Raw genomic sequence first — 22488 nt, forward strand, 5'->3', positions numbered from 1 at the left:
CACACAGGAAATATTCAAAGTTGCCCTCCTGGACACCTCCAGGGAGGGTACACTCTCCGGCTGTACCATAAAGTAGAGACTCAGCCCGCTTCTCCATCTCTAGATTTGCCAGGCATGAGTCAGCTCCCAAGCCTCTTTTCTCCCTGACCATGATGGTCACGCTCTCCAGCCCCAACTAGGTATCACAGTGTAGTTTTTCCAGCTATACCCTTCTCACTAGATCCTCTCTTTCAACCTTTATTTTCCTGAAGCAAGTTGAGGGGAGAGGCACAGAACTTGGAGTGAGGGAAAATTTCCTCTTTGTGGCAGGATGCCTCAGTCGTGTCTGACTCTTTGTGAACCTTTGGACTGTAGCCTGCCAGGCTCCTCTGTCCATGGGATTTCCCAGGCAAGAATACTCTAGTGGGTTGCCATTTTCCTCCTCCAGGCGATCTTCCTGACCAAGGGATCAAACCTGCATCTCCTGTGTCTCCTGCAATGCAGGCAGATTCTTTACCAGCTGGGTCATCAGGGAAGCCCATAAATAGGGAAGGGTAATTGTAATAACTTTCTACTGTTAATAACTGCTGCAGGCAGAGATCGGCAGTGGATGCCAACTTCAGGTGGTGAGGAACCAGGCTATTCACACAGTCTCAAAGAATCACACCCCAACTTATTTATTCATTACCAAGTCTTAAAAGTACCATCATGGTGGAGAAAACTGAGACATCATCTTAACCAAGTGATCAACTTTAACATGGCCAATAATGGAAAGTGACCCTCCAAGTCCGCCTGAGAAACACACTGAGATGGACCCAACATGATCTGTGTAATCTTCTTGCCAAAGATGCTTGATCTTAATCTAATCATGGTAAAACAATCAGACAAATCCAGACTGAAGAGACATTCTCGAAAACAACTGGCTTACATTTTTCTTAAAAAGGTCATTGTCATCAAAGAGAAAACAAGGTGGAGGAAACATTTTAGACGAAAAAAGATTAAAAAGCCATGACAACTTAATGTAATGTGGGATTCTTAATCAAATCACAGCCTCACCTCCCTCTCAAACAACAACAACAAAATCCTTAAAGGAAAGTTTAGGAAATTTGAGTATGGTTTGTATAGGTAACAGCAGTGTACTAGTGTTAACGTTCTTGAGTGTGATGAGTGCATGATGCTTGTGTGGAAGAATGCCAAGTCTCAGGAGAGAGAAGAAAGTATTTATGGGTGGAAGGTCATACTGCAAGAGCACAGAGAGAGCAAAATAGAGGCAAAATATAGCACAGTTAGTAAATCGAGGTGAAGACTTGGCTGTTTATTTTTTCAACCTTTCTGTAGGTTTCTAATTTCTTAAAACATCAGGGAAAGAAAAAGTTGTGGAGTCAGCTCTTGTCTTTTTCCTTTGCAAGTACAGAAATGGAGATTTGAATCTCTCTTTGAAATTTTGTTGTGTCTCCATGTCTGGTTGAAACTTCAGGTATGACATCTTACTACGTGTGTACACACACATGTAACAGTGATAATCTCAAAATATTTGTACAGATGTTACAAATTACAATTGATCAAACATTTCCACTTATATTATCATCACAACAAACTTGGAAATAGCTAGACAAGGTACTGTTTTTATTCTTCCCATTTTCCAAATGAAAAACTGAGCAACAGAAACTCTGAGCAGCTCAAGCAAGTTCACACACCTAAGACTAGTATCCTCATCCTCTGACTGCAGATCCCGTATGTTTTCGCTACACGTATTCAACACCCAGGAGGGCTTTAAAAAAAGCCATTGAGTCTCTCATTACTTCATTTTTACGGAAAGTAAGAGAGAGGCTTAAGGGGATTTGTTTATCCCCATTGTCTGAGAATTCCAGATGAGCAATGACACAGGAGCTCATTCAGCTCACTGAATCCGCATGCTAGTAAACCCTGATCAAGACTCTGTTTTGACAGGAAGCTTAAACCCACAGCCCCACCTATCTGGGCTGAAGAGTTGGACAATGCTAGCCTCAGAGTCCTATACCCATGTGACTGCAGATCAGCTCCAGCACCATGAGGAGCTTGTAGAGATGAATGCCCCTGAGACTGAGGCCACATCCCCTCAGAATGTGGAGGTGACTCTTGTCACAACTCCAGCAACTTTCAGGGAGATGACAGCTCACACAGAAGGAAGCTCACATGAGTCACAAACCCACAGCCCCAGCATACTAAGCAGTTCTCTTTCCACCTGACAGCTGGGGTGAGCAGAAGCTGTCTCCACTCTCTATTTTTTCTTAACTAAAAACAACTTAAGGGGGAAAACAAAAACCAAAAGATCACCCTTTTTGAGCTTGGTGGAGACCACATATTTGTGGTGAGGAGGTAGAATGGGCCTCCAGACACCTGGCCCACACTGTTTCTCCTTTGTGTCTTACTAATGAGAGCAGTTGTATCTGCCTTCACTGTCGACTGAAGATGTGAGGAAAGGGGGAAAAGGGAAAGAGAATAGAGGAAGTAGGTAAACTGCATAGAATATCACCAGGATCCTCCTTTGCAACAGGACTTTATTAAATGTGGTTGGGAGTATCTGGCTTCCCAAGAAAGCACAAGATAACACCCTTCAGTTCAGTTCGGTTCAGTCACTCAGTCGTGTCCGACTCTTTGCGACCCCATGAACGGCAGCACGCCAGGCCTCCCTGTCCATCACCGACTCCAGGAGTTCACTCAAACTCACGTCCATCGAGTCGGTGATGCTATCCAGCCATCTCATCCTCTGTTGTCCCCTTTTCCTCCTGCCCCCCAATCCCTCCCGGCATCAGAGTCTTTTCCAATGAGTCAACTCTTCGCATGAGGTGGCCAAAGTACTGGAGTTTCAGCTTTAGCATCATTCCTTCCAAAGAACACCCAGGGCTGATCTCCTTCAGAATGGACTGGTTGGATCTCCTTGCATTCCAAGGGACTCTCAAGAGTCTTCTCCAACACCACAGTTCAAAAGCATCAATTCTTCAGTGCTCAGCTTTCTTCACATTCCAACTCTCACATCCATACATGGACTGGAATGGGTGAATTTAACTCAGATGACCATTGTATCTACTACTGTGGGCAGGAATCCCTCAGAAGAAATGGAGTAGCCATCATGGTCAACAAAAGAGTCTGAAATGCAGTACTTGGATGCAATCTCAAAAACGACAGAATGATCTCTGTTCATTTCCAAGGCAAACCATTCAGTATCACAGTAATCCAAGTCTATGCCCCAACCAGTAATGCTGAAGAAGCTGAAGTTGAATGGTTCTATGAAGACCTACAAGAACCTTTTAGAACTAACACCCAAAAAAGATGTCCTTTTCATTATAGGGGACTGGAATGCAAAAGTAGGAAGTCAAGAAACACCTGGAGTAACAGGCAAATTTGGCCTTGGAATATGGAATGAAGCAGGGCAAAGGCTAATAGAGTTTTGTCAAGAGAATGCACTGGTCATAGCAAACACCCTCTTCCAACAACACAAGAGAAGACTCTACACATGGACATCACCAGATGGTCAACACTGAAATTAGATTGATTATATTCTTTGCAGCCAAAGATGGAGAAGCTCTATAGAGTCAGCAAAAATAAGACCGGGAGCTGACTGTGGCTCCAATCATGAGTTCCTTATTGCCAAATTCAGACTTAAATTGAAGAAAGTAGGGAAAACCACTAGACCATTCAGGTATGACCTAAATCAAATCCCTTATGATTATACAGTGAAAGTGAGAAATAGATTTAAGGGCCTGGATCTGATAGATAGAGTGCCTGATGAACTATGGACGGAGGTTCATGACATTGTGCAGGAGACAGGGATCAAGACCATCCCCATGGGAAAAGATACACCCTTAAATGATTACAAATTATTATTGGGAATACAGTTTCCTTTAAAGCCAGCTTGTCACGTCTTTTCTGCAGCCTTGGCAATCTTAACTTCTCATTATCAGTATGTTCTATAACTCCTGCTCTCTCTATGGGATCTATTTGGAAAATGAAAACTTGTTAACCAGGGCTCTGCTCTTGATAGATGGATACCACAGTGATCCATGGTCCAAACTCTGGAAATTTTTCCAGTTGCCCTAGAAATTTGCTCTGCAAATCTGAGACATCATGCCAACAACTAAGGGTGGTGAACTCTATCATGTCTGTAATGTGCCTTTTCTGTGTTACTTAAGATTATTCAGTTCTGCTCAAGAAAGTAAGAAATGTAAAGAAGATAAATGATACTGGGTAGAGAAACAAGGAGCTTGTGAGACAGGCAGAATTAACATCATGTTTATAGTAAGACGAAGTGGATTAATAATCTCTGAGTCATGAGGGCCATGGACATAGGGGGCAATGTGTGTACTGAGCATTGAGGAAAGGATTATATTCACAATACATCCATTTGCCTATGGCATGAAACGGTCAAGATACACTAAATATACGTGAACCGTATGAGGACTTAAAAGTATTTTTTGGTATGATTTTTATTGTTAAATGTATTCTCAAATCAGTCACTCACTGGTGATCCCATTCTGGCCTCAAATATCCTCAAAAATGCAGAGTCCACAGCTGCACATCAAGCTAACTAGTGAGCTTCAGTTCATGGTCAGGCAGATTTGTGCTTGAGTCTTCCCAATAGAGCAAGTGTGATATTGACCCAGGCACCTTCTGTCTGCTAGTGCAGATATTCAAAAACTGTCAACTGAACAAATGAGTGGATCCTATTATTGAGTTTTTTTCTAGATACACTTTTGAAAATAAAACCACAGGCTCAAGATGACCTTTTGACTGAATAAATTAACCCTGGAAAATCTATAATTGAATAATTTTAAAGGGCCTGGAGGATCTCAGAACAAAATTTCAAGGAGAAAAAATGAGCTAGAAGAAGATTCCATTGCTAACCGTGTACCTTGTTTCTACATGGCCTCACCACAGACCCTGGTTGATGTTGCATCGTGGCCATCTTCATTGGATTTTCATCACATTGTAATTTTAGGGTCTTAGTCGTCTCCTATGCTCACCTCTGAGAGAGATCCAGAGAAAGGGGAGTTTTATATGTATGTGTGTTGTATGGGGCATTCTAGAAATGGGGCTTATGTTTCTTTCCCCTACTGTTGAGTGAGGTGCTGTATCCACGCTGTTAACTCCTTCAGAAATCACTGTATGTGTTACCTGCATTTTCAGATGAAGAGACTGAGCTTCAGTGAGGGTAGTAACTTGTCCTAGGTATACATAAGTAGCAAAGCCAGAATTTAATGCTGTGTCCATCTGATGTCCCCCAGATCATTTTACAGAAATATTGTCCTAATGAGAAGGAAGCTTACAATGGTAGAAACATGAGATTTTTCTAAAACAACAACAACAAAAAAAAAAAACACAGGCAAACACCAGACACTGGAAGAACATTGCAACCATTTCTGAATGTTATTTCTTAGAATGACTGAAAATAATTTCTTTTTTAATGACATGACTTGGTATTCTGTAAAGGATAAAACATCAGATGAATATGTCTAAAGTAGCAGTAAAATGTTTGGTGAATTCACAGTTAAAATGGAAATAAAACTGATTTAGTAAACTTGGAACACTTTTTTTTTTTTTAAATCATGGGCTTGGTAGGGTTTGGCTCATCTTCTTGGATAGGAAAATCATTTTATCCAAATTAATTTCTTGAAAATTCAGCTGCCCCAGCCTTTCAAGCCACGAGGTTATATTGATCTGATCAACACCAGAGGCCTCAGAGTATCCTGGCCAGGGTCATAAATGAAATGGGTTAGATAATTTTCATATCTGATATAGTAATCCTCAGGGGCAACTGAACTGCCCAAGATTCATCCCTCCATTCATTTCTGCTCATTTAGGCATCAAGCAGATTTCTGGAGAGAGATCTGGCATCTGGATGCTGCCGTTAAGGCAGATGAGGAGAAATGGAATGTAACAGCGTCCTGGGACTCTTCTGCCAGCAATCTATCCTTAATATCACTCTGAAATATGCTGAACCAGATCAAGTACCAGAATATTCACAGATGTTAGGAAACCAAAATAGGTTTTCAAGCAGAAAAATGAAAATGTATCTTTTTAACTTTAGTTTCATTCTGCTTCATTCATTCACTAAAATGACTTGTTCACTCATCCATCTAATTGTCCATCCATGCACCCATCCATACAACAAATATTTATTGAACACTTATTATGTGTCTGGTGTTCTGCTAGACTTGAACTAGATTTTAAAGACCTGTGTGGTGAAATAGTAGCCACTAGCCACACGTGGTTATTGAGTACTTGAAATGTGGCTGGCCCAAATTAAGATGTGCTATAAGCGGGCATGGAACAATGGACTGATTCAAAATCCAGAAAGGAGTATTTCAAGGCTGTATATTGTCACCCTGCTTATTTAACTTAAATGCAGAACACATCATGTGAAATGCTGGGCTGGATGAAGCACAAGCTGGATTCAAGTTTGCTGGGAGAAATATCAATAACCTCAGATATGCAGATGATACCACTCTAATGGAAGAAAGCAAAGATGAATTAAAGAGCCTCTTGATGAAGGTGAGAGAGTAGAAAAGTTGGCTTAAAACTCAACATTCAAAAAACGAAGATCATGGCATCTGGTCCCATCACTTCATGGCAAACAGATGGGGAAAAAATGGAAACAGTGACAGACTTTATTTTCTTGGGCTCCAAAATCAGTGCAGATGGTGACTGCAGCCATGAAATTAAAAGATGTTTGCTCCTTGAAAGAAAAGCTATGACCAACCTAGACGGCGTATTCAAAAGCGGAGACATTTCTTTGCTGACAAAGGTCTGTCTAGTCAAAGCTATGGTTTTTCCAATAGTCATGTATGAATGTGAGAGTTGGACCATAAAGAAGGCTCAGCACTGAAGAATTGATGCTTTGAACTGTGGTGTTGGAGAAGATTCTTGAGAGTCCCTTGGACAGCAAGGAAATCAAACCAGTTAATCTTAAAGGAAATCAACCCTAAACATTCACTGGAAGGACTGATGCTGAAGCTCTAATACTTTGACCACCTGATGTGAAGAGCCAACTCATTGGAAAAGACCCTGATGCTGGGAAAGACTGAGGGCAGGAGGAGAAGGGGGTGACAGAGGATGAGATGGTTGGATGGAATCACTGACTCAGTGGACATGAGTTTGAGCAAACTCTAGGAGACAGTGGAGGATAGGGAAGCCTGGCATGCTGCAGTCCATGGGGCTTTGAAGAGTCAGGCATGACTTAGTGACTGAACAACAAAATAAATATGAAGTACATAACAGATTTCAAAGACTTATTATGAAAAAAAAGGAAAATATCCCCTCAAAAATTTTATATTGATTATATGTTAAAAAACTTTAATATATTGGCTTAAATTAAAATATATTTTATAATTAATCTCATCTGTTTCTTTTTACCTTTAAAATGTAAGTAATAGAAAATTGAAAGTACATATATGGCTTTCAAAATATGTCTATGGAACAGCAGTCTTATAGAATATTTGCAGAAGATTTCTTCCTGCTATTATGCTTTTGGGGGGACACATATAGGGTGTTTTTCAGGGAAGACAGTAAAATATAAAGGCAGAAGGTATGATCCATGGTGGTTAGATAATGCTTATAGGTCTGTATGTGTGTGCTCAGTTGCTCAGTCATGTCTGACTCTTCGAGACCCCATAGACGGTAGCCCACCAGACTCCTCTGTCTATGTAATTTTCCAGGCAAGAATCCTAGAGTGGGTTGCCATCTCCTACCTTAGGGGATCTTCCCAACCCAGGGATCAAACCCGCATCTCTTGTGTCTCCTTCATTGGCAGGCAAAATCTTTACCACTGTGCCACTTGAGAAGCCCCATTTCTAGGCTTGGTGAGGGGAGTTATTAAATTTTTGTTCTGAAAACTTTACTTTGGATGCTAAAAATCCAGGTCCAGTGTTCTGGAACTGAAAAAGTATAGACAATTTGGGGTGCTGAAATGTTTGCAGCTCTGGTATTTCCTGTGCTGTCATTGGATGGATGTCCTAGTTCCCTGAATAGCAATAGATTCCTGCTGGCACATGGGGACGGTAAAAAAGATGGTATTGAAAGAAGCAAATTCTTATGGGATAGATTGTTTGACATGATGATGTTATGGGAAATTTAGCAATGCTAACTTTGATCTTGTCCCTCTTTTTTGAAACAAGACATCTGGGTTGTTTTATGTCTACGTTGACCTACTAGCAGGAAGACAAATAAATAACTTGAACTGTAATTAGGTTGGGAATAACATCTAATGACTTAGGGAGTTTGTAAGATTAACTAGCTTTGGCAAAAAATTCTAAATAAATAAAAGTTAGAGGGCTCAATTCCAAGCATTTTTAAAAATAAAAATTTAATTAAAATGTAATTTAATTTAAAACATCATAATAGTCTCAGACCAATGAATTTAGTGGCTTTTCTTCTTTCAAAAAGCTATGTAAACTAAAATGGGTCCCTTCTTTTTTCTATTATTCACAAGTGGTACATGGTTTATAAGTTCCTTTCATGACCACAATCATGCTCAGTCACCTCATCCCTAGAGCAATAGGAAGAGTATGGATGAGTAGTCTGGCTGTTAGGAATGACTGAAAACCACACTGAAAAACTCCTCGTGCAGGTCCTCAGGCACACAAGTGCTCTGTGTCCATCCATGTCCAACATGATTCATGATGGAATTAACTTTCTCTTGCCTAATGAGCTTAAGAGAAGATTTTGAAATATATTTGGGGGATTTACAGAAGTGAGAGACTTAAAAATATGAATATCATGACACTCAATGACCTGTCAGTGACTACTGGGAAGAACACAGCAGTAAAAGAAAGAAGAAATGGGACATGGGGGTGATTTTTTCTGGTATTGGAAAATATGCTATCAACACCAGATATTATAAGAGACAGATGGCATGGCAGATGCTCTGGAAAAAAAAAATGACTTACTACTAGGTGAACCAGAAAAAAATAAACAAGAAGGACAGAGGGAAAAGTACACAAGTTCCCCTCTGTTGTCAAGAACATCTTCCCATAGTTGTAAAATGTTTAATTGCATTCCACAGGGTTGCACATTACAAAGGCAATCTCACCCCCTATCTCCTCTGATTGCACTTTTGGAGTTTATGGCCATTCTTTTGAGAGGACTCATTTTTGTCTACTGGATTTCTAAGGAAGAAAGGGAGGCAACATCTAATTTGATCCATAATGCTAAAATATTATGAGAATGCTACTGCTAATTTTTCTCTGGCTCAGTTGCTTGCATCTGATATGCAGAACCTAGATGAAACTCACATAGGTTTATTCTAGAAATGTTCCCACTTAATATCCTTTCATAGTTGCAAGCCAGGTGAATGGGGTTGGCACTTTAATAAATTTAAATCAAAGTTGTTTAAAATGAGTCTTAGAAAGCTGGTATGTGTTCTCTTGTTGGTTCCCCAGAATTTAATATAGGTTCCTTGGCAAAATGATAAGTTAGGGTGTGTTATGGGTCTATGAAATTGACAAGGAATGGTTGAAACCAATAAAGATTATCTACAAATGCTAAGGGTTTACTGTGAAGCACACATATAGAGAATAGTGCCAACATATATAGATTTAATATACAAAAATTCAGCAATATGCACTTGGAAACCACTGTTCTGTCACTTATATTAGACAGAAATGGATGCAACTGAGCCTAAAATTGCCAATGTGAGTTGCTAAAATAAGAAAAGTATGTGTATAATATTAAAGCCATTGCCAAAAGGAAAAAAAAATGTCTGGGAAAGTATCTAGTGATGATTTTGTCACTATATTTGGAGATGAAACTGAATAACTAAAGGCTATCGAGTAACACTGACTAACAAATAACTACTATAGCTACTATAGGGTTTTCAAGGGTAATTTTGATTATGTGTAACATTTACTTTTCTGTATTGTTTTCAGAAACCCTAATAGGCTTCCTTAGGTAGACTGCATTGTACACATACAATTTTCACTAATACACATACACTTATGATTTACAAAATCATTGCAAAAATGAAACTTAATAACAACATGGAGTTCAGACATAGCTTAGACATCTTTTTTTTTTTTTTTCCATTTTAGAGGAGAAAATGCACCCAAGATCACCTGGCAATCCCTGTCTCTTCTATTCCTTATTTTCTTCTTTTTATTCTATTTCTTCTCTCAGTTGCCCAGATCAGTCCTTTCCTCTGTTACAGTTAAGTAGGAAAGGCTAAATGTGGAGAATGAGTTTCTAGAGACTAATATCAAACTAGCCCTTCCATCTGGCTCACCTTGGAACAAATAAGTATACTGTTTAAGGATACACACTTTCTACAAAGCTAGGGAGACATCACAGGGAAGCTATTTCAATCTGGAACGAGTCCTACGTGGAGACTTGCCCACAGCGTGTCCCTGCTAAGTCCTCCCAGAGGAATAAGCCCTGGGTCTGATGCACCAGCCAGGAGTGGATCTCCCTTTGGTGGGGGTGGGGAGAGCAGGCTATATTCCAGCATAAAGTGGCTGGTTGCCACAGAGCTATGAAATGCCATGTTCCTTGACCCTATCAACAAGCGCAAAACTCTATTTGACACCCTTTGTTAGACTTCCAAACTTGGACAATAACTCATGATAAAACAGCTTCCTATTCTGCTGTGTGGAATTTTCTGTAAGAAACTCAGAGAAAATATAAATATTTCCTGATTCCAGCAGAGGCTGGATAATGCTGCAGTTATACATTCTATCAGGCAGCAATCTGTTTTTTTTTTTTTTTTAATGTTTTGAAGCTCCCTTCTAATAATGTCAACACATAATCTGTGTTTATACAAGAGACACCGTTATCTTATTAGTATCACATAGTTTGTCTCCTAATTGAGAATATCCTCCTTCTGTAGGTATATAATGCAGATTATAATGTTTTCTGTTTCAGAGACTTGTACTTTATATCCCTCAGATTAAAGATTTATACTTTATATCCCTCAGATTAAAGATAATGGTAGAATGGGCAGAATGAGCCAAAAAAATAAATGCTAAAAAAATCCCAGATGTTCCTCTATCCTCTACATAGCATAATTGCAAAGGACATTTTTCCTAAGAAGAAAATAGTTCACTAGGCACTTAAAATGGGAAGTAACTTCAGTCTTTAAGAGCTGCCACTAAATGGCATCTTACTTGACAATTGTGCTCGCACGATAGCATCAGTGCTGTGTTTTAATGTAGCATTAAGAATACTGTGACATCATACTATCCTTGCAATACCTACTTCTTACATAAATAAAATGCTTATGATTCACTTTATCAAACACCTATTCTTGGCTTTGACAAAAATATGCATTTTATGTCATTTCCATGGATAATTTCTCATTATGAATTTCCAACACTGATCTTGCTTTATATAAAACTTCTAATTTACTCAAATCACAAGAGCAGAAAACTCTAGCAAAAAATAAGATATATAAATATATATTTTAACCATTTACCTGTGGTTGAGAAAGAGATAAATGATAAGGAAAAAAAGTTTCCATAACTTTTTTTTTTCATAAATTCAACCTATAGAAACATTTATATATACTTCAATCATTTACAGCTTCCATAACTTCTATAATCCTCTAGCAAGAACAAACTTTTACAGAACCTGACTTATTATAAGATCCAGAACTACTTTTTGAATCATCAAAATTAAATTTACCTTTAATGTAATTTTACGTTATGTTCTAATTCATTAAAAATGTATAAATCCATGTCATATAGTAAGCCTTGAATAATCAAAGTATTATTTTTCCCCTTCTTTTCCCCAAATATCTTCATTCTCATTTACCTCAGGTATGTGAAAATTCATGTGAGCATAAATCTCAATTAACTAGAACCGTCTTTTAAATTTTTCCTTCCAAACTATCTTCTTTTCTCAATTGGTTCCATAAATAAACACAAATTGAAGAAAACCTGGTTTTAGGAACATTCTGAAAGCGTTCACAGGGAGATGCTTAAATTGTCTTCAAACAGTTGTAACAGAAAGGGGATAAAATACTGCAGCTCCTTGAGACTCAAAAACCAGATTGCAACGAAGAGTCTCATTTTGAAATAGTCACTCCTATAAAGTCTCTGCTCACAGTAGCACTTAGCACTTATCATCACAGATTGGAAACTAATCAGACCTAGAGTCATTATAAAATAAGAAGAGCCTCAGAGAACTCCAAAATAATGATGGCTGGGTTATAAACTCCCCTTCCAATTATGTTTATTGTTTTAGTTGATAGAATCACACAAGTGAAACAAACCTGGAGAAAATGAGCACCATAATGGCAGGAGCCACACTCCAGGGAGGGCTTCCCTGGTGGCTCAGATGGTAAAGAGTCTGCCTGCAATGCAGGAGACCTGGGTTCTATCCCTGGGTTAGAAAGATCCCCTGGATAAGGGAATGGCAACCACTCCAGTATTCTTGCCTAGAGAATTTCACGGAGAGAAGAGCCTGGTGAGCTACAGTCCGTGGGGGTCACAAACAGTCAGACATAACTCAGCTACTAACACACACACACGCTCCCAGTGTCTGCAGATGCTTAAAAATTAATCAAGACACAGGATACAGAGCACTAACTTTGCGGGTAAATATGAAACTGAAAGATCGACTGGAAAGGTTTTTATTTTTCACATTCGATCAAATAAGTCTGAATATATTTCATTTCCTACCGTGAGTGGAATAAGTCATCAAGCTAGAATCAATAGCTCTAGGGTCTTTTATTAAATTTCTTTACTCACCTTCCATGGGGGTGTTACTGTCTGGTCGATTTGCAAAAACTACATCCACATACTCGAGCTGCAGCCTCTGGAGAGAGCCCTTAAGTCCTGGGAACAGAAGCAGGAAAAATCTCAGAAAGTCTAAACATGAGCACTATTACAAATTGCTGAAGTTTTTGCTTTCCTTCAAGAATTTACTTTAAAAAAAGCATTGGATTAGTTTCAAAAAGACATTGAATACAGTGATGTGTTCATTGGGCCCTAGAACTCTTTAAAAATATATCAAGGATTGACATTGTCCCCAGCAAAGAAAAGCCTTAGAACTTTCTCAGCAGTACTAGTGCTCACTGGAAACCCACACTTGGTAATGACCTTTCACAGTGGCTCTTGTGTGGCTGAACCTAGAAGCAAAGTTTAGGACAAAAAGCAGCCTAAAAGTTTAACTTCTTTCTTTTTGAAAAATGCAAGTTAATGTCACATTTTGAATTACTTAATGGGCTTATAGTGTGATGGAGATATATTTATAGCACATCCAAAACATAAAAATTGTGTAAATCACAAATAAATGATTGACAGTCTCATCTTAATGTACACATGGGTTTTAACAGGATTAAAAGGGTTGGCAAATGAAGGTTTCACTCAACATTTTACTAATTGAAACAAAGTTTGGAGACCCTTAAATATAGCTGAGTCCTACCATCTCTATTTTGAGAAGGAACAAAACCACTGGAAGCTCTAAAGATTTAAGGGGTAATATAAAGGAAAGAGAGAGAATTTTAAAACAAGTCAAACCAATAATCTATGTCTCAACTCTAACCACTGAGTCACATTACTATGATTACTCAGAAAAAAAAATTAATTTCAGTAAAATTAATACTTCCCTGAAATAGGATGTATTGTATACAATATTATGCAACCAAAAGGATGACAGTGTTCAAGAATTACTTTATCTCATTACTAAGAGGCACAGCACTTCCTTATCAGCCTATTTAATTCCACAGGAAGACTGGAGGTTTTTCTCTTTTTATTATAGGCATAAAATTAATTGCATGTTAAATGAGGCTCTTATAAATTTAAATCTGGTTCATTTAAATTTGATTTTTCAAACTGGTTTATTGGCCAGCCACAATTACTTTTCTGACAGGAAAATGGAGTGCTTGAATCCAGTTCCGGAAATATTTTTTCATTCATTGAGAAAGGATTGATTGTCTGTGATGGTAGCTTGTTAAGAGAAGCACTGATGAAGAGATAGGGACAGACAGGTATTGTAAGGTAAGGTCTAATGCCTATCCTTAAAAACTATGGTGACCTTCATGCTCGGGGTATTACCAGCTATCTCAATGGGTATCTTGAATTAAATTTACCTTAAAAAGCATTATGATATGAACCCCCTCTGGAACCAGTTGTATGTATGGAGGAAGTAAGGAAAGGAAAAGATAACCAAGCAAACAACCCACCAAGCAAACAACCCACCATGTTCCTCTGTCCATGAGATTCTCCAAGCAAAAATACTGGAGTGGGTTGCCATGCCCTCCTCCAGGGGATCTTCCAACCCAGGGATCGAACCCAGGTCTCTTACGTTTCCTGCATTGGCAGGCAGGTTCTTTACCACTAGTGCCACCTGGGAAGCCCAAGTAACAGGGTATCCCAAGGTCTGAAAGGTTGGAAATCTGTACTCTAGCATGTGATCCCACTTGCCATCCCACAGAGTTATTTGGCTTTTTTGGTGTGACTCGGTTCTCTAATCTGTAGTGGAGATAACAATGCTTATAACTTTCAGAATCACCGCTCCAGAGAGCAAATAAAATCAGTTGGCAAGCACTTGGTAGGTGTAACAGTCTATAGAAGTGAGGTAAGTATAACAGCGGTGCTCACATCTGGAAAGGTTCAGGATAAGCAGTGCCAAAGACTAAATGCCAATTTTCACTGGACCTCCTTGTTTGAAAAGGAAGTCATTAGTGACAGTTCTGGTCCATGCCTGGCACTGGAAACAAAGTTCTCCTTTAAGATGATGGTCTTCTACCTCTGTGTCTCTTCTTAATAGCTTGGCCAGGGCTAAGAGTAACTAGGAGAAAAAGCTATGACTAACTTGACCCTGTTGAAATGAGGTGTGATCAGTGATGATGTAAGTTTTTTTCTTCAGTGTCCTAAACATGTACTGAGTTTCAATTTGATTCTGAAACTGTGACAGGTTTTGGGTGTTTAAAGATGCATGGATGTAGTATTTATACTTACGGAGCAAACAGTACATATTGAAAGCATTTGTTGGTATAGGTTCATTGTTCGAGGTAATAATGTGTATCCATAAATAATGATATGAAACTTGATATAATGACAATATTCTCTGTATTCAGTCTTTCCTCATTTCTCAGTTCTTTCTCTGGAAAGCCTTTTTTTCTTATTTTTTTTAATATTTAGGCCAAGAGTATTCATCTAAGAATATGAGAAATGATGGGTTGCATCCTATCAGTGATCCACCTAGTCCCTACTCTGACCTTGAATTGAAGTAAAAAGAGGTTGTGTTCCTAAGAGGCACTGTCCACTCACTTTGAAAATCTTAACCACATAAAGCCTTGTAATCCATGGTATGAATTTCGGATTTTACTCCACGTGAGATAGCAGAGTCGGACACGACTGAGCAACTTCACTTTCATGCATTGGAGAAAGAAATGGCAACCCATTCCAGTGTTCTTGCCTGGAGAATCCCAGGGATGGGGGAGCCTGGAGGGCTGGCGTCTGTGGAGTTGCACAGAGTCGGACACAACTGAAGCGACTTGGCAGCAGCAGTAGCAGAGATAGCAGAATGTTGGTGAGGGGTAAGGAAATGAGAGTTAAGCCAGGAAAAGGATGTTATCATATTTGTGTTCTAAGCTGATACCCAGCTGCTCAGAGTGACCTGTGAGGGGCCAGAGAGAAAGCAGGGAAGGAGACCAGAAGGAGGTCACTGCAGCAGACCACGCATGGACCAAGTTGGTGAGAAGTGTTCATGTTCAGGATAAGTTGTATTGGTAGAAATAAGAAGACTCTAGGTGTGCTGAATACGGAGTGTGGAGCTGGAGGTATCAAGGACTCTTAGATTTTTGGCCTGGGAATGATGTGACTGTTAGTAAATGAAGTCACAGGAGAAACAGATGGGTGGTGGGAGCCATGTTGGGTCTGAGTAGCGCATCAGTCAACCCCACGGCGCTCTTGGCAGGTGGAAGGGCCAGTGTGGCATTCAGAGGAGAGGTGCGCGTGCAGGTGAGACACAGAGCTCGGGACCCAGCCCTGGATGGGTCTGAATGACCCTGCCAATGTCTTTTAGCCCCTTTGGGCTTTAGTATTCTCATCTTTCCAAACACAAAATAGAGCTAGATGATCTTTCTGTTTTGAGCCTTCATGTGACTGCAAAACAAATCAGATAGTCCTGCCTTTTTCTATTTGGATGCTTTAATCTTGTAGCTAAATTGTAGCAACATAAAGGCTTGCTAACAAGTGTCTTCTTGAGAGCCATTTAGAGTTTATCTCCAATAAACAAATAGTCATGTTCTATTTCCACTGAACAAAAGTTTGTTGAGCTCTGACTTGGGGCCAAGTATTATTTTAAGTAGGTGTGTGAAGATGCATTAACCTTGGCTCCAGAGGGGCATCCAAACGGCTAATCATAACATAAGGACATAAGTGCGCTCATGCACTGAATGTACTTGCTGAGGTGCAATTTTGTTTTCGTTTTTAAATTTTTATTTGTTTATTTCTTTTTGGCCATTCTGGGTCTTCATTGCTTCAGCCTTTCTCTGGTTGTGGCAAGCAGGTGTTACTCTCTAGTACAGGCTTCTCTTTGCAGTGGTTTCGCTTGTTGAGTACGGGCTTCAGAGCATGGGCTGAGTAATTGTGGTACATGGCCCAGTTGTCCCATGGCATGTGGAATCTTCCCAGACCAGGGATCAAACCCATGTTCCCCAAATTGGCAGGTGGATCCTTAGCCACTAGGCGAGCAGGGAAGTCTGAGAAGGCACTTTTGACATTAGCCTGTCTCTTGGCACTAACACAGTGTCTGTGGGAGTGAAAATAGGAGGAGCAGGAAAAACGCTTCCTGCTCTCAGGGAAATGTCTAGAAGTTAACTGGAAATTCCTCAAAAGTCCACAGGAGGATAAATTATGTTATGTAAAGAAAATAGCTTTCAAGTGACTATAGTAAAAAGAAATCGAAGTTAATCTCCCTTTTAGGTTCTGAAGTTTAATAGGAACTGCATTGTTCATAAGGTGAAACAATTCAATTAAACCTATTTCACAGGCATCTATAGAAATATGCTCATTTCAGACATTAAGCAGGTTGTCAGGGTTAGAAGTGGGTCATGTGTTCACTGTGGCAAGTTTAACTTTGTAGAAATAAGGCCGTGAGTGGTTTGGAAATTCTGCAAGGCTTCTATTCAAATATGCTGCGTCATCATCTTCTACGCCTCTGGCATATTTGTTTTCCTGTCAGGCTTGAAAAAAGATGTTGCCTTAAATAATGTACACTGCTTCTCCATTTAATTTTCCAGCTTCTTCTCATCAGACCTTCGGTCATGATTTGAGACATGCTTCTTAAAGAGGACTGTCCTGTACTAGAATAAGTGGCTACACCTCCCATTATGAAACATGATTATTTGGGGTGGGTGATTTCAATTTACCATGAACATGGCACATCAGAAAGGAATCCTGTAGTGAATCCATTTGTTAAGAAATTTATTCTTTAATTGAAAATTATCAATCGTCTCTTTCTTAAAAAGTTCAGATTGTAGGGTTTGACATTTGCCCTTCATTAAAAAGTCTTAAGCGGAGCTTTTTAAAATATTTTTCCCCTCCTACTCCTAAAATAGTGCCAATGGGTTTGTGTTTTGAATCACATAACAAAACTCTTGCTTACCTTAAAGGCAAATACAGACAGACACAGCTTTTGCTTATAAAAGCAAATAAACACTTTACTTATGATTACAATTTGACTTACCAAATTATTTCCATTTTTTCATGTTAGACACTAAAGAGCTTTGATCTGCTAAATTTTAACACTGGCACAAATTTGAGTTTAATGAATGTTTGTGGAACAACTAAATTAATAAATAGACTTTCAGAGCCTGAGTGGATCTTGTGATTCCAAATGAATATAGTATAGAATATTCCAAATGAATATAGAAGTATAGAATACATTCACTCCTTCCTTGTGAATCTAAGGAGAATGTTGTTTCTAACTGTATCTAAGTCAAGGACTTAGGGCTTGTTGAAAAGGTCTTTCATAGATTTTTTTAAAAAACTGCATTATACCCAAATTAAGCTAATTTTATACTCTAAAAAATAACTTAGGTAGCCGAGGTCATCCAGCACACAGGTGGCCTGAGCTCTACAAGAATTGGACTTCTGTCTCATTCTTCAAAAGTACTTCTCAAATTTAATGTGCATATGAAACTCCCATCTTGAATAAGGTCACCTCCATCACAGGACAGGTCTCAGTGAATCCCGAGGATAACAATTTGTAAACCTCTTCAAAATTTATTTTGGGTCTAGAAATCTCATGTCTCTTCTTTTTTTTCTTGTAAAATTCACTCAATTCCCTAATTTCAGTCTGCCTAGAAATATCCTTTGAGCTGACTCTCCTGCACTCAAGAGTATTTTCGTCTTTGGCTGACACTGTAAACTGCAAAATAAAACCAACAGTAAGAACATTATAATGCTGCTACTGCTAAGTTGTGTCCGACTCTGTGCGACCCCATAGACAGCAGCCCACCAGGCTCCCCCGTCCCTGGGATTCTCCAGGCAAGAACACTGGAGTGGGTTGCCATTTCTTTCTCCAATGCATGAAAGTGAAGTCTATTCATCATCAACCCTATTGGACTCTCTGAGCTCAGTCTCCATAGTCTCATTTGTCATTGTGCAGTCACTCAGTCATGCCCAGCTCTTTGGGATCCCATGAACTGCAGCACACCAGGCTTCCCTGTCCTTCACTATCTCTTGGAGTTTGCTTACTCATGGCCATTGAGTCAGTGATACCAACCAACCATCTCATCCTCTGTCACCCCCCTTCTCCTCCTGCCCTTAACCTTTCCCAGCATCAGGGTCTTTTCCAATGAGTCAGCTCTTCACATCAAGTGGCCAAAGTACTGGGGCTTCAGCTTCAGCATCAGTTATTCCAATAGATATTCAGGGTTGATTTCCCTATTCTAACAGGGACCAGAAAGCCAGCCTGATGGATGATACATAACCAATGCTCTTAATCATGAAATCACCCCTCCAGCTTCTAGTTAGAATAGTACCAACAGGATTTACCTATCTCAGAATTAGATAAAAGAGGACTGTATTTCTCCGTATAGGGTGAGCTTATACCTTAGGGTGAGCTCAGAAATCTTCCTTAATGGTTCTCCTTCATCCCTGCATGAACGGACCAGAAGTGAAGAACTATATGACCTTCCTCTCCCTTCTCTGTGAAGGATGGACCTTGGTCCTCATCTATACTCCTGAGCAAATAGAACCTTTCATTTTCTTCTCATAAATTTCTTTATCAACTTTCTCTTCCCTCATTTGAACATTATAATAATTAATCCCAATTGTTCTTCAATCTGAAAATTTGAAATTTTTTAATTATTTTGAATCTGGGTCAGCTTGAATTTCAGTTGAACTGGTTTATCCATCTTGAGAGATTAGTTCTTTAAGAGAATTCCCAATGTATTTAAAGGGGGAGAAATTTTAAGGCATTTCTATTAAATTGTATGAGAAGAAACCTGACTTAAAAAGGAGAGAAAAAGAGTTCTGAAATTATTCATACACACTGGTACTTATTAAAGCAATGGAGATTGAGTGAAAAGACAGTAGCACAACTTCTCTATTCTTTTTCTCATCGATTTTCTATTTCTTTGTTAATTGCTATTGTAAACCACTTTCTGAATCTCTTTTGGAATCAATTAGATCAGAAAGAAAAGAAAAACAAGAACTTTCTAGGCAGCACACTGCCACCATATCTGTTCAGCTTGATACACAAGCTGAAGACTTGGATTTTTTCTTGTTGACAGTCTTTGTGGTAGATGACATACATCATTGGGGCAAATACTAGAGCAGGAATGGTGACAGTTTGGGGAGGAAGGCTGGGTTTGATTGTATAATGTCAAACTGGACATGTGACCTGAGAAGGGATTTTGTTTGGGTGAGGAATTTGGAAGCTTTCTCAAGAGCTAGAAAGTGGTCATTCATTGTGGCAGTTTCAGAATATTACTTACTTAGTGTCCTTATCCATAGAAGGAACACTAGTAGGTGCATTATTAAGAATGATGGTGATGATGATGACAAAAATAACATTTCCTAAGTGCATATTATACGACAGACACTGTGTGTGCTCTATGTGAATAATCTAAGTTCAATCCCTAAATAGTAACCTTGTGAAGCAGGATATTTATAGCCCATTTTATAGTCCAGGAGATGAGCCTAAGTGAGATTTTGTAACTTGTACAAAGTACCCCAGCTCATAAATGACAAGAGTTGGAACTTGAACCAATGTTCATCTGATTTCAAAACCCAGATGCCTACAAATATACTAAAACCAGTTAGTGATCGATACATATATTTTTGTGCTTATAAGTAAGTGTGTACAGGTAGACAGAGAAGTCAGGATAACTACAGGGAAAAGTAAGGGAGGATATGCACTGGATTGTCAAACTATGGAATGGGATGAGGTGAGCAAAGGGAGGAATTTATTTATTTATTTTTTATTTTTAAAGTAGTGGGATTAGAGTACATCTTATGTTTTTTTGGGTGATTTTAGTATTTCATAAGTGAGATTAGTTTTAAAAAGGAGAAAAATCATTTGTCTCAATGATTAATTATGAATATAAAGGTATAAAAATCTTGAATTTTTATGAAATAGTTCATGAACTAGTGTAAAGATATTAGAAACATATGGCAGCCCCTTTGAACATTTTTTTCATTTATACTGATACATACCACAACTTGATGAACTTTATGCTAAGTGAAAGAGGCCAGTCACAAAATATTATATATTATATGACCTCATTTATATGAAATGTCCAGAATTGATAAATTCATGGAGACAAGAGTAGTTTGGTGGCTGCCTGGCCTGTGGGAGAGCGTAAGGAGGGGATAAGAAGTGACTGTAAGTAGGTATCAGGTTTCTTTGGGGGGATATGAAGGTGTTTTAAAATGGAAGTGTCAGGGGAGTGTAATCTCCTCGGTTTTGTCTCCTCTCAACAAAAATTTGAAGCAACGGACAGTAAAGTCCTTGGTGCATCACAGCTCTCGGACAGTGTTATAGCTCCCTCAGTTTTATTTAGAAAATAAAGGAAAATACATCCTCGAGGTGTGGGGGCGTGCCAACCCAAAAGATGCGAAGAGAGAGAAAGAGAGAGAATGTGCACGAGCGCGGGAGAGAGAGAGACCCCCGGCCCTTTGGCTCCTCTTTTTATATGTTTCTTCCTCCCCTCTGGGCCTGCCCTGTGTAAATTGGGCTAGCCAGGAGTGCTGTTTGTCCCGCCTGAGGTCCTCACTCTGGTCCTCGACCTTCCTTTGTTCTATTTTCGCGGGCTTTTCCCTTCCTTGTCTTTTAGCCACCGCCATTCTGGACTCCTGTTTCCTATTCTAACTACCTACCAGAAGCATGGTGATGACCGCATGCTCTGTAAATATTCTCAGAGCCAATGAATTGTACGTTTGAAATGGGTAAACTTTTATGGTATATAAATTATAGCTCAATAAAGCACCGTAAGAAACCTCATGGAAGTGCTTTATTAATGTTAGCATAGTTGTAAAGAAGAATGCCAGAACATCCCGTCATTTGCTTTTGCGTTTTCACTCTCCCCTGTACATTATTACTTCACCTCTCAGGAAGAAACATATGGTTGATTGTTGTTCTTCTCATAGAGAAACTTTTTCCCCTTCCAATGTGTTTTGAACTTATTTGGTTGATACCTTTCTTGAATTGGCAACCCACAAATGAAAATAAAATGGAAGCAGCAGTACTCACCTTCAATAATATGTTTTCTTGACAACCCTCTTTCTGTTTCAGCTCTGAGAAGAAAAAGAAGCAAATGACTTTGAGTGGGGTGTGCTTTTTTAAAAAATGCTCTTTCAAAAGTGCAAAAGAAGAATCATTCTTGACTGAATTGTTAATGCTATTCCCTTTTCTTGGCAAGTCTGTACCACGGCAGGTTGGGGAGAGAAGACTGGTGGGCAGTACATCAAGAGGCTTTTCTTTGGAGACCTCCAGAGATGAATTAACCATCACTGTCGTCATACCATGTAAAAATAACAAGTCAGCCATGTATGCCTGTCCATATATAATTTGATACTTGACAAATGGCTCAACCTTCCCACTGTGTTCTTAACCAATCCTAAACCAAACAAAAACAAAAAATATGACATCAATTTGTGAGCTTACTATAAGACTCTTAGGTTACTCATAGTACTGACTTTTCTGAAAAGGGAAGTAAATTTGAAAGTGCCTTTTGCCTTTCAAAAGAAAACGAACAGCTATTTTCTTTTAAAATGTGATGTACCGAGTCTTCTTTAAATTAGTTTCCTAACAAGAAAAAAACCTTTAAGACTTTTTCCTGCCAAGACCATGTTCAAACTCTAGACAATTAGAAAGAAATGTGATCCTTGAGTTTTAAAGTATTGATGAATTATTTCTTTAACATCAATACCTTTGGCAACCCCTTTTTAAAACACAGTGGTCTATCATTCACTTTTGGTGATTGTATATCTTTTAAGTATATTAGATAATATTGCATGTAGTACTCCACTACATACTGGTTCTTGCAGATTGTCATATTTCCTGTTTATTTCTAAATTATAG

At 39.0% G+C, this 22488-nt stretch overlaps 1 protein-coding gene across 2 annotated transcripts in view; it reads right to left on the reverse strand.

Annotated features, from left to right (window-relative positions):
* KCNAB1 (potassium voltage-gated channel subfamily A regulatory beta subunit 1) overlaps window positions 1-22488 on the reverse strand; it is a 439216-nt gene that overhangs the window by 57850 nt on the left and 358878 nt on the right. For both annotated transcript variants that reach the window (XM_055569252.1, XM_055569254.1), the window contains 2 exons: window positions 21658-21701; window positions 12696-12782 (listed from right to left, as the gene is read on the reverse strand). In XM_055569252.1, the coding sequence (XP_055425227.1) occupies window positions 12696-12782; window positions 21658-21701 (131 nt within the window). The remainder of the gene's footprint in view (window positions 1-12695; window positions 12783-21657; window positions 21702-22488) is intronic.

This window comes from Bubalus kerabau, chromosome 2 (genome assembly GCF_029407905.1).
Source record: "Bubalus kerabau isolate K-KA32 ecotype Philippines breed swamp buffalo chromosome 2, PCC_UOA_SB_1v2, whole genome shotgun sequence".
In the NCBI taxonomy this organism is placed as follows: Eukaryota; Metazoa; Chordata; class Mammalia; order Artiodactyla; family Bovidae; genus Bubalus; species Bubalus kerabau.